General features: G+C 41.2%; 6 protein-coding genes across 6 annotated transcripts; 2 read left to right on the plus strand and 4 right to left on the minus strand.

Moving 5' to 3' along the window:
• Positions 1–346: 346 nt before the first annotated feature.
• On the minus strand, positions 347–1,891 carry SS1G_13269 (hypothetical protein; the record flags this gene model as incomplete). Its single annotated transcript, XM_001585703.1, has 1 exon — positions 347–1,891. One exon carries the CDS (start codon positions 1,889–1,891, stop codon positions 347–349), a length of 1,545 nt encoding a protein of 514 aa, XP_001585753.1.
• Positions 1,892–2,686: 795 nt separating this feature from the next.
• SS1G_13270 (predicted protein) lies at positions 2,687–3,489 on the minus strand (the record flags this gene model as incomplete). Its single annotated transcript, XM_001585704.1, has 2 exons — positions 2,687–3,259; positions 3,445–3,489. The coding sequence occupies 2 exons, from the start codon at positions 3,487–3,489 to the stop codon at positions 2,687–2,689; spliced, it is 618 nt and encodes a 205-aa protein (XP_001585754.1).
• Positions 3,490–5,515: 2,026 nt separating this feature from the next.
• SS1G_13271 (predicted protein) lies at positions 5,516–5,974 on the plus strand (the record flags this gene model as incomplete). Its single annotated transcript, XM_001585705.1, has 2 exons — positions 5,516–5,891; positions 5,964–5,974. The coding sequence occupies 2 exons, from the start codon at positions 5,516–5,518 to the stop codon at positions 5,972–5,974; spliced, it is 387 nt and encodes a 128-aa protein (XP_001585755.1).
• Positions 5,975–7,283: 1,309 nt separating this feature from the next.
• On the plus strand, positions 7,284–7,588 carry SS1G_13272 (predicted protein; the record flags this gene model as incomplete). Its single annotated transcript, XM_001585706.1, has 3 exons — positions 7,284–7,286; positions 7,345–7,399; positions 7,497–7,588. The coding sequence occupies 3 exons, from the start codon at positions 7,284–7,286 to the stop codon at positions 7,586–7,588; spliced, it is 150 nt and encodes a 49-aa protein (XP_001585756.1).
• A 580-nt stretch (positions 7,589–8,168) lies between these two features.
• SS1G_13273 (predicted protein) lies at positions 8,169–10,116 on the minus strand (the record flags this gene model as incomplete). The annotated part of the gene is made up of 5 exons (XM_001585707.1): positions 8,169–8,350; positions 8,628–8,732; positions 8,867–9,096; positions 9,458–9,494; positions 9,996–10,116. The coding sequence occupies 5 exons, from the start codon at positions 10,114–10,116 to the stop codon at positions 8,169–8,171; spliced, it is 675 nt and encodes a 224-aa protein (XP_001585757.1).
• An 830-nt stretch (positions 10,117–10,946) lies between these two features.
• Positions 10,947–11,558, minus strand: SS1G_13274 (predicted protein; the record flags this gene model as incomplete). Its single annotated transcript, XM_001585708.1, has 1 exon — positions 10,947–11,558. One exon carries the CDS (start codon positions 11,556–11,558, stop codon positions 10,947–10,949), a length of 612 nt encoding a protein of 203 aa, XP_001585758.1.
• Between the last annotated feature and the right edge of the window lie 981 nt (positions 11,559–12,539).

Consider the following 12,539-nt stretch of genomic DNA (forward strand, 5'->3'; position numbering starts at 1 on the left):
TTTTATTTTTTGGGGGGAGGAGAGAAGAAGGAAGAAGGAGGAGGAAAAGGGATAGGGAGCTAGGATGGAAATTAGTTTTATTTGTGTTATGAGATGTATAGTGTAGGAAATGTAAGCATTAGTTATAGAGAGTGTTTAATCTCATTTATTTACAAGATTTATATTTCTACATTTTTTAACGATAACGTCGTCGATATACCTAATCTTACATCTATCATACACTCTTCCAACCCCCCAAAAATTTCCTTTCCTCTATTCAGAATTATCCCACACTATTCCCATCCCCACATCCCACACTACTCAAAACTCCCATTTCCACCTCTCCTCCACCCCATCCCCCCCAAGCTTACCGCCTAGCAACCTCCCTCCCATCAACAAAATTAGCAACCCAATTAACAACCACCATAACCCGTCTCCTCCACCCCCTCGTCCAAGCAATACTCCCACTTCTCCACGCCAACCAAGCCGATACACCCGTCCACTCTGTTTTCCCCTGTATTACGCCGTCGCCACGACCAAGGTAGGCTATTAGATCTTTTTGTTTGTATTGGAAAGATGGGGTTTTGGGAGTTGAGATGCTGGTTTCGCTGGTTTCGCTGGTTTCGTTTGCGGAATGAGAGTTTGCGAGAGGAGAGTTTAGAGCTGCATCTAAAAGATGCCGAGTGAGCCATTTGGCTTTCTGTACGGCTACTTCGGCCGTGGTGGGTAATTCGTTATTTAAGATATCTGCGGCGTCGCCTAGCGCGTAGACGTTTTTGATAATATCCCCTGTCTGATTTCCCTGTTCTTGTTCTTGTTCTTGTTTTTTCACAGCATCAAAATCCGCAGTTTTGAGAACCCTCAACCATTTATCCGTGAGAATTCTCTGTAAGCCTTCGCTTTTCCTACACTCTAACCCCTCGACTAATTTCCCAGCCGTATTACCTACCGCCCATACTACTACCCCAAATGGAACTTCTCCTTCTTCTTTAATCAGCATACTATTTCTTTTTATCTCCTGGATATGTTTTCCCGTTTTAACATGGACATCTCCTCTATTTTCGAATTTTTCCATCGCGTATTCACTGAGTTTTTCGCCGAATTGTCCGAGTAATCTATCTGCGACATCGTAGATACTAATTGTGCAGTAGCCTTTTAAGCGTGGATATACGGCTCCTAGATGTTCTTGAATCAACTCGTCGATTTCAGCTGCTAGCTCTATACCTGTTGGTCCTCCTCCCACAATTGCAAAATGTAATATGTTCTTTTTCTCCTGTTCTGAAATCGTAGGTAATGATGCCCGTTCTAAACAATCTAGTATTCCCTCTCTTAATCTTCGAGCATCGGGTACGGTTTTCATGAATAATGCATATTCTTTCACTCCTGGTGTTCCAAATGTATTTGTTTCGCATCCGGGAGCTAGAATTAATTTATCGTATTTTACATCGAATTCTGCTTCATCTTTTTTGATATCTTTGTAGGTAGGCGAATCCATCGATTCACCACTAACACCGCTTCCTCCGATACAAGCTTTGCATTTGATGATTTGGTTGTTGAAATCAACCGATGTGACGAGGGCTTGGTATTTTTCGAATTTGGAATCGCGACGTCGAATGGGTTCTTCGGCGAGGCGGAAATCGAAGATGGAACAAGCGGCCGAGGCGAGGAGGGGTGTGAGGGCCATGGTTCGAGAGGGAGATATGGCGATTATGTTGTAGGGAGAGGTGGAGGAAGTCGTGGCTGATAGTTCTTGCGTGAGGGTCCAGCCGGCCCAGCCTGTGCCGATGATTGCGATGGTTGGTTTTTGGGGGTGGGATTGTGCGTGGGGTGAGGAGTCTTCATTTGGGGACGAAGAAGGAGGACGAGATATTGAGGGTTTGGAGGAGGTTTGGCTTCGTGTTGTTGAGGACATACTGGGGTGGGATGTTTGGTTGGGGGTGGAAAAATTGGAGACGGGCGAGGCTTTATTTGAGACAAAAGGAATAGGATATCTTCCAATACTTAAAATACTGAAAGTAGATAAACCTCGAGTACTAACCCTTAAAGTTCTATCCAGAAAATGACTTTTATACATCCGAAATATATATTAAAATTATAATCTTACAATGTAAAGAAAACAAGGAAAACAAATACTTATTAATAAAACAGACAATTTTGGAACTTTTCTACATAGTTCCTGAGCTTAACTTTTGGCGTTGATAATAACCTGGTATGTGATAGTTCGATGTACTGACGGCATGGACATCTCTTAGTGTATGTGGGATCCATTCTGGTAGAGATATCGATCTAGACCAAACGAACAGATGCAAGAGCACGCGAGATTCTGATCTTGATTTGAGCATTGATTCACAACATTTCAGTGTATCAATGGTTCCTGTCATGATGTAGAACTTGTTAGGTGTGAGGCTGTGGAGAAAAAATTATTGATGTTGATGTCAATCTGACTGAAAGATTCCGAGATATAAATTTCTAAATATCGGTATTCGGAATCATGACGTATACGAGCGGAGGTGGGTCGATGCTGATTAAGATCATGTGACCTCGCCTCCTTTTCTTGAAAACTTCATTGGGTCACTAATTGATACTGCTAATATACTCCAGAACGCAGGCGATCTTGACAACATTTACTACTTGCATCGACGCTTAACGGCATCATGGCCCCTCAGATTTCTCTAAAACTCATCGCGATGAATCTGTACTTATTAGTCTAAATGCCATCTTTCCCAGTATAACTCCACGGAACACCATCAAAAATCTGCGCCAGTCCTTTGTACTTATCCACCATCGTCCCATCAGCATGAGCGGGTACCCAAGCATCTATGTCGGTAATATGAAGTTTCGGCGTAGATACCTTTCCAGGTACGTTACTAAGATCAGGTTCAAAACAACACAATAATCCGGGAATTGGTGTCCTAGTCTTCCAAAACTCCAAGGCATCTTCATCCACCTCACCTTTTATATATATCTCCCAGTCACGCAACATACTTTTCGTATCTACCGGATCGACAAAGCGGAGTATACTCCCCAAATCATCCCAAATTCTATCATCATACACTAACGGATCTCTTAGTGTAAAGTTCTGGTACGGAAACTCGCTATCGACATCAATGATTCTTAATTCGTTCTCAACATCAAACAAGCCAATCCAGTATCTGCTATCTGCTAAAATGATGTGTATCTTTTCCAGAGCTGGAAAATGTGTCCTGATAAGTTGAAATAGATGTGCTTGAATGCCGGCAACTTTTGATTCCCTAAGGGCATCCCTGGGACTCTCTCCCACCTGCGAGGATCAACGTCGGTGAGAGCAAGGCGTGTTATGTTATTCATGGTGATATAACCTCCGTGGCGGTAAAGGGATATAAGCTGTAGACTTTCCAAAACAAGAGTATCTTTTTGGGGTCTCATGTAGACGGAGGAAGAGGTATTGCCCGCCGAAAAATGACACTTTAGAAAGTGGTAAAATACCTTATACTCTGGATTTTCGACTTCATCAAATAATGCATGTGGCATATTGGTATTGAGAGGCCTGATTTTAACCTCTTTGAAGTGTCGAAATACCTCATTTTGAGAAACTTTGCATGCTTGGAGTAATGGCAGCATGATGGGGTTTGCAGGGAGATTGTGTGTGAGTTCCACATCGATTCTCCCTTCGTTGTGGTTTTGATCTTCCTCGATCTTGAATTTGAATTGGATTATTTGAGGGTCTGGGAAGCTTTTTTTGTATATCATGCATTGGGTTTCTGCCGGAAATAGCTTGAATTTTCCGAATGCCCCATTGCTTGAAGCTTGATCTGAGCCTGAATTAGCGTTGTCTGAATCTCGATCCGAATCTTGATCATGTTGATACCCTTCCTCCCAATACTGCTTAGGTGGACAATGTTTACACATTATGAGGTGTAAAATCTGGGTAGTATGATCTGGTTGTATGTTTATTGAGATGCGACAAAATGTTGATTGAACTTGAAGTTGGGGTTGAAGTGTTTGGAAGATGGATTGCAAAATACTGGAGGACTTAACTTTGGGATAATATAACAAAGCAAAGGCGTATGGGAAGAAAAGAAGAATTGACTAGCTTTGTTAGTACAAGGTTTACTATTGCATTGACCGGATAGTAATAGGTGAAGTGTACTGCACGGCTTTTGCTTAGCAGAATAGGAGAAATGAACTTAAGTTCCTTTTCAGAAGGAAAATCAAAATATAAAAAAAAGTCCTAAGAGTTGCTTGATGATGCAATATTTTTTCGTTCAAAAATGTTTTTTTCAACATTGAAGCTATATGAAGGTCCGATTCAGTTGGTGGGGTATTGATGAGAAGATTCATTAAGCTGTAACAAACTGCCTGACTCACTCTATGGAGCAGCAAACTTCGTGAGTGAATACGGTTTACCCAAAATGGTATCCTGTAACAAAATCCTCTGTAAAGTAAATCTTTACAAGGAATCTCTTAAAAATTTATATTCGAATAATAATATTCTAAACATTTTAAAGTTGTGTATGAATATTATTCGAAAATCTAGTAATTCATTTTAGGGGGGGGGAGATTTGCAAAAACCAGGGTTGGATTAAAACAAAGCATAGGAATAGTTGACTTTATTATGTGCTTTATTTTTTCAAGAAAGTTTACTCATATTACAGAATCATCATTCAATTCGAGATTACTCATTATTCTTAACCTTTCATACGATAATCAATATCGAAATGGAATGATCCTAATCAGAAATAAATACAATGAATCCTCTTCGATCCGTCAAGTCATAAGACTCATCCCTCTCCCAAAAACCTATTCATAAGTCTATGAATAATAAGGAGAGCTAGATTATCATGTATATAAAGCGAGTCCCGTTCCCCTGTTCCTTTGCTTTATATATTTACATCTTCCACATCCCCAATACGAAGTAACTTTCCAACTACCAACTACATTAAATAAGTCCATCTCACCATCAGAGAATTTAACACTTTCGGAGACGCTTTGAATAATTCAGCACGATATTGGGCAGTACATCTCATCAGCAAAACACTATTATGGTTCCACTCCACGTTAGAACCGTCGACGAGGGAACCACAAAAGTTTCAGTTTAGAACTCAAAGCTCTCTTTGCTATAGACAGATGTTAACAAAACAAAGTCACCGTTACCCCGCCACTTCCAAAAAAAACATGTTCATTTGGCGCTGAAAGCATCAAAACCTTCGATGAATTCGGCGAGTTTCCACGAGAGATACAGTTAAAGATCTTCCAAAACGCACTTCCTAAGCCACGCATCGTTTATATCAAATTTCGAGTGCTCAGATACGTAATGGATGATTGTGTAACATTGAATGTCTTTCTCGATGTAGATATAGCCAAACTGTCGGGCATATTACCCTTGCTACAAACATGCACAACTTCTTCCTCGGTAGATCTTGACGGCAGATTTTCGAAGAAGATTGAGATTCATTCCTTGAACAGTGGCCCGGCCTTGTCCCCGATACGCTTTTCTATGAGGGGTGTTCCAGTACACTACGAGGAGCGGGAACACGGAGTGCGCAACTATACTTACATGCGACCTTCTCAAGATATTCTTATGGTGAATGCCGAATCATTAATCGCATTACATCAATATGGCGGATCACTAAATCTTGAAGGACTGGCTCATATTGCTTTGCATAAGGCTACACTGTGGGCAACCGGGCTCTGGGGCATTAAGGTGGGACGAGGTCATCCAGACGTGCAGAGAAGGATTGATTTGCTGAACTTCATTAAGGCCCAATGTTCTACCCTCAAGAGTTTGAGTATTGTACTATACAATGAAACGACTTATGAAGATCCCACTACCAACAGTCGACTTCTTGACCTCAATAACGATCTGTTGAAGTTAGACCTCAGGGATAGAAGTGGAGAACAAGTCCCGCGTAGGAAGGTGTCTCCCCATTATGGTGAGTTAGACCGCCTGTTGAAAGAGCAAAACTTCATTGTTTGAAATACTAAGATGCACCACGACGAGATAGAAGAACAGTGAAACAAGGATTCTATCTCATACTGGAAGGGAGTCGAGGTAGTCAACCGTCTACATTGCCTGTTGAATAATGATCATGGCTATCCGAGCCTCTGGATTCCAATACTCAAAGCTTGTGTGCGCTGCAATGATGATGGAACTCTAGCTACCCTACCAGAGAATAAACCCGATGAGATAGTAGATCTCAGGAACGAACTCAGTTTGATAGAGGCCAGCAATGCGATGCCATAAAAACAGCCAGACGACGTCCTTTAAGTCCCAAGTTGGTATTCAAAGGAACGAATTTGCTGTTCAGGGATGAGGTTGCATTTTTTTTTGGTGGTTTGGTAGTGTTGATCGAAGAGGTGCAGGCGATAGATAAGCATGGAAATAAAATAAGCCAGATTTTACTCACTGAACTCACTGAACAAAATGAACGTGCAGTGATCCAATTTGTTTTGTGAAAGTGCATGCGTGCAGTTATCTTCCAGGTTAGTACAATGAAGTATAGCCAATATCAAGATAATTCAATATCTCCTTTCTCTAGTCTCTGCTCACTCAGTAATTTCCAAGATCTTTCGTTGCCCACGCCCATCAACCCCCATTTATCATGTGTAGTGATCACAGTCTGTATCTGAGTATGCATATATAGTTTTAAGACTGTTTTGAATAGATAGAACCTCTTTTTGAGATTCCCATTAAAGATAATTGATGCAGGCAACGTGCTTTGATCTTTTGTCTGCTGCAACAGTAGTCTCGATTAAATGGGTTACTCATTCAGAGCTCCCAAAAAAATGATCATTTGATATGTCACATGTATATTCCTATAAATTTACTTTGGTATTAGTTTGTCTCTTTTTAAATCCAGGATATAAAAAACTTGAAAATTATTTGCCCAACACTGGACAAAACATACGTCTTCTGTATGTCGTAGAAAGTTTTTCTCTAGTGTCTATGTGGATTGTACTATTATTATCTCTAAACTCTCATCTAAAACTTTCGGCAAGGAAACAGCTGGACCTGCAAATTCAATACTGGCTTACTTACGAGCTCAGCCCTGTGGATAGGTTACCTTGTGCTTAGATAACATTGAAAAATTGACCTTTCAATAGGTAGGTTTCTTTGAGGTCAGGAAATTCATACGCCTTTTACAGGTTCATCTATAGCGAGTTCTTTTATCAAAAATTATATCACCATCTTTCCATCACAGCAGTCAATACTCAATGACTTTAAATCAAATAAATTGAAAATAACACTGATGACAACTATGTCGAAAATCTAGGTCAAGAGCCTTTGGATTTGGCAAAGATGCTCCCCCTTATTACACATTCAGATGGTAAGAATCATGGCGCTACATCATGAGTTCCCACTGTCGTTATGCTAACAAAAGATAGAGACAAGACACTATCATCGAGCTTCCAGTGACTGAAGGCTATACAGTTGATGATGGTATAACGTCATCACTGAATAATTCTACTTTCAGCAGCCCGAGTGGTAAGAGCATTGCAGCTAGATAAAATATGTTTCCTGTACTAATACATGATAGTGACAGGAGCACCTCTATCCAGTTTTCCTACGTCGAGCGACGCACTCAGTTCCAATATTCTCACGGAATTCCTTGCGAAATACAATGGATGATTCTGAATCAAGCTTTACCAGACCACGGCCAAATTATAGTGAGGGTCAGGATCTACTTTACGCAATTTCTTGCTGTTGTTTATTGAAATCAAACAGGAGAGCTCTACCAGTCCAAATGCGATCTCAATGTCACGACTAATGCCGCTTTTGCTAAGTATTTACCTCTACTTTTCCTATTACTGGCATCCAATGCTTGCAATGAGACTATAACTCGCGGCGTATTATAAAGAATTGCGGTTTCCTTTCCGAAGAACCACAGCGAACAGCAAAGCCACGTTTCGAAAAAGTACCCATAAATATCGATTACTGCAAAGAACCACCTCCGCATTGTCGCTATACTTGGATGGTTACATAGATGGACAAGATCAGCTGAGTATACTTATCGATACCGATGCAAAATTCTACCAACTTGACTTCAGAGATGAATCTGGGCTACGCTCGGTGGAGTATGGCGAGCAGTTTGGATTCGAGGGTTGTTTATAAACGACTTTACGCCGGGGAATCCTCAGGGGCTAAGTAATACATCAACTGTGCTAGGAGATTACCTGAAGGAAAATAGTGAGGATGAAGACAAAGTATCCTATTGGAAAACTGCCGAGGTTGTGCCTGCTTTTCCAGCCAGACCCGATCCCACAATGACTCGGATGCGGGTAATGAAGGTGCATGCATTCATACCACTTGATGCTATTGGAAATCCTACATACAAGAACAAGGTAGAAAGTACAGAATCAGGGAAGTTCACAGATAAATGATGGCAGTATGCTATATGCACTTTCCGGTAGTCAGAAGTACTGCCCGTTGGCCCGAAGATATATGGGATCAGGCGGTCAACATCTTGCTTTTCTGTCAATGTTGCAATTTACAGAATTGGGCTTGAGGGTGAAGAGTGCCGAAATACTCGTTAACTGGAGACTAGAAGTATTGAGACTCAGGAGAATGTTGTAATGCAAATGATTGCAAAAAGACGAATAATGCAACTCCATTTTGTGGTGCTCAAAATGATTAGTGAATTCTCGCGCAGTATCCCAAGTACGTATACCAAAGTCTGTGCCAGTGATGGCGTACAATGGTCTATTGATGTGAGACACGAATGCTTCCACCTTGAGAAATTTGCCTGTGGTTTTCTGTCCGTCGGGCAAAATTGCTAGGCTTGCTGTCGTTTATATTAGTAGCTTATTGCTTTTGGCATTGCAAAAAACGTACAGCATCTCTGGTCTCTTTCGTTAAACGAGAATTTACCACTTAGGGGGTGAGCTCTCACGAAAACTTTCTACAAACTCTCGTCTCCTCCCAGCAGCACAGGATCCTTCAAATCTACTTCGCTCATCATGAATTCCACTTCCAAATTCCTTACTGCTTCCACATTCAGCATGGAAGACTCGATATGGGATTGGTAACCATTAGATCGCCGTGACTGAACAAATGCCAAAGACCTGCGAATGAAATCTCTTTGAAACTGCCATCCTTGATTTGTTTTCGAAGTCCAAAGATATGTTTGAGGACGGAATCTATGAACTCGGCATGGCATTTTAGATGCGTCAGTCTAGTATCAAGACATTCGAGAGAAGTCTGGAGAGGTAGAAATACGACATGGAAACAACTCACAAAATTAGTGTAATTTCTGGTTCGGAATTCGCACGTCTCCGATCTCGTATCTTTGTCTACTTGCTCTAGCTTTTTGTCATCTATGACCCGCGAGTTCTTTATTGGCTTCGCGCTTTTGAATTTTATCATGTCCTACAACTCCTGCAATTGTTGTCCTTCATAGTCCACAAGTTCACTTATCTTGAGTCTCGCACCGGCTCCTTGTTATTATCCCCAATTTGTTCTTCGGTGCCTCGAATTTTCCACGGAAACAACAAGACATACTTTCCTTTTTGCACCAAATACTTCAACCCTGTCAAATCTGTGAAATCCATCCTATTAATTCCAAGGTTCAACTCTGCACCTCCACCGCTCGTCGAACTTCAACTATTCCAGGAGAAGATGCTCTATCTAAACGAACTCGTGATGGACATGGAGAGTTCAATTGACGATGTATAGCGTTGCGTCTAGTACATAGAGCACGAGTTGGCGACCGAAGGAAATCTCGCTCAATTCTGAGACCCATCGCCTAATCAAAACATAATCTGGATCCTATTATAAGTTTAAGACCAACAAAGAACTATGCACAGTGGAGTATAATATCCATTTGCTCGTCCACAACATAATCCATCTCGCGGTATTTGGGACTTCGAAGGAGAGGTGATGGAGATGCGTTCGAGTCCATGTTAGACGAGTTTTCATGGAAGATGTCGCTGAATTCATTAGCACGGCCTTGAAATTTCTATAGAATGTTAAGTGTTAGATTTAGAGCTTTGATCTGAGCAACTTGCTTGCCTTCTGCTAATACCATCTCTCAACTAACTTTCATCTTCATGCTCATTGTTCTTCCTGTTTTCAGGCAATTCCTCGCTACTCACAAAATTAACATCTGCCTGCTCACTCATACAATCTGCTTCTCCCTCCTCAATGACTTTTCGACTCATCCCAGTCGATGACCTCGACGATACTCTCACTCATCATTTACCCTTCCTATTTCCAATCGCTTCCCCGTAAAATTGGTTCGTTGAAGGAGTCCTCATGACTTGACATATCTCGACGTTCTAGAAACCAGGGATTTTCTCCAACATCCCATCTCAGCCCCTTCACCGTGTACGTATTCTTAGACTTCGAGCGGCGGGAACCCTAGGGCTACGAGGAGTAGTATCGGCTTCGCGAGAGCTGCTAATGTTGGGGATGAAATTTTACCTGTTAGACGGCCTGTCGTGAGCTACTACTTGGTAGGAAAAATATGGTGCAACAGTCAACTTATATTTCATTGAATTAATTGTGATACTTGAGATTAGTATCATGAAAAGTATGTAAAAGGAAGGATCATTCATAGCTACATTGGCAAAGGTTATCTAAGAGATATTTTTTATCGTTTTCTGATAAGGTAGTGGCTTTATAAAGCAAACTTTTGAGTTCCTAGCAAATTCTTTTCCTTTCGACCAACCATCCTTTCCATATTCCTTTTCTTTCTAACTTCTCGCTGGATCACCAAAAATGGTAGATCTTTACAACCACGACGCTGTGGATGAAATAAAACATAAATCAAAGTTAAATACATCAAAACTTCGCAAATCTCCTCGGTTTCCCATTCCAGACTTATCAACTAAAAGGTCTTCAAATCCTAACCTAGATTTCAAATCCAAAATTCACTCCAAGATAGTAGACATATTTTCCGTATGTAACTAGTATCATCGACCGTACGCCAAGCACCCAAACTCAATAAGATTTACCAACTTGCTCCGTCGAATATTTGTGCCAATCCTTTTTATTTATAGACAGGACTTCCATCTTCATGACATGGGATCGTGAATCCCATTGCAGGAAACCACAGTCGAGGTTCAATTCCCGCATTGTTCAAGTTGCCTTCAACCCAGCCCAATACAGAAGGTACTACGTTGACCTTCCGCCAAAATTCTGCAGCACCAGGATCCGCTGTTTGCTGATGCTGGACATGTTGTTTAAATCCATCCATTGCCCACCTCGCTTCGGCAATTACCCCATTTATCTCTTGTTTGGGGTCATGCGAGTGATGAATGATGGATTGAATTTTGCTCGGGCTAGCCACGAAATGTAAGTCCTCAAAGTCTTCGTCTATTTCGACAAGCCTCGAAGCCGTTGCCGACTTTACAATTTTTGCCCCTCCTATATCATCCCAGTTTCCAACATCGCCAATGACCAAATTGAATTTCTCAAGTGCCCGGCAATTCTTTTCGATAGTAGTAAAGATCTGGCAAAGAGATTCGTTCAAGCCTTCACCCTGTTGCTCGTCGAGAAGCCAAGTACCCATACCATGTATAGCTACGCGTGTCAGAGTGGAGATGGAACCTATATAGCCGCCACATTCATATAAATTGGTCATTGAAAGTGCGCTACACATGAAGGTATCGACCGAAGGTCGCATATAAGAGTAACTAAGATTTTCACGTGAATTCAACCGATTTGAGAGAACAGTGGGACCCATTCCTGATGGAAATAGCTCGATCTTCTTAAATTGACGATATGCTGTGTTTCTTGAGATTCTACAGGTCTCCAATAGTGAGAAGTTACCGGGAAACTTGGAGATTTTTTGGATAGACGCTAGATAACATCTCGTCTTCATCGGGAGTGATCGCCTCGAAGTTAAAACGCAAAAAATCTGGAGACGGCAACATCGACTCAAAGACCATGGCTTGGAGCTCCGGGGGAAGTTTGGTAAATTGGGGGAACGTATTATGAGCTTGACTTGAATGGCTCGCAACTAGGCTGGAGCCTGATGGAAGATTGCTAGCTAGAAACCTTTAATAAGTACAGCCAAACATATATTAGGAGCCTTAAGTTCTTACACTACTCATCTTCGCTTTCTGAATTCTCCAACGACAAAATTTTTGATGGTGATTCCATTGTGTAGGTTGCTTAAAAATACAAGTGGAAATGAAGAAATAACCAGAGATGCAATATTCTTGTATGTTTGGCGATATGGTCTCGATGTGAGTGATTATGAGTTGAGTGATTATGATTCGACAGGCAGTGATTCTAGCGATAGTAAATATAACGAGGAAAGAAGAATGAAACTAAAAGAAATCTAGAATGGAGGTTCATGGGTGTATTAGTTACTTACAGTAAGCGAGTCAGCCGGTTGTAATTAGTATGAAGCGCTATAAGTAGATGAACTAGAATTACTGGCTCGTTGTCAGCCCTAATATGTCAAGTACGGTGATCGTGGGTCTACTACTATATAGTCATGATTCGTAGCACCAATAATAAGATAACCCTCTTCACACTTATAATAATAACCGTCCATCGTCATCGGTTAGGACAAACTAGTAACTACCGTAGTCAAAGTTAACTTTGGCGTGGCCCACAGATCTTATTGTAAACC

This window comes from Sclerotinia sclerotiorum, genomic scaffold (assembly GCF_000146945.2).
Source record: "Sclerotinia sclerotiorum 1980 UF-70 scaffold_24 genomic scaffold, whole genome shotgun sequence".
Taxonomy (NCBI): domain Eukaryota; kingdom Fungi; phylum Ascomycota; class Leotiomycetes; order Helotiales; family Sclerotiniaceae; genus Sclerotinia; species Sclerotinia sclerotiorum.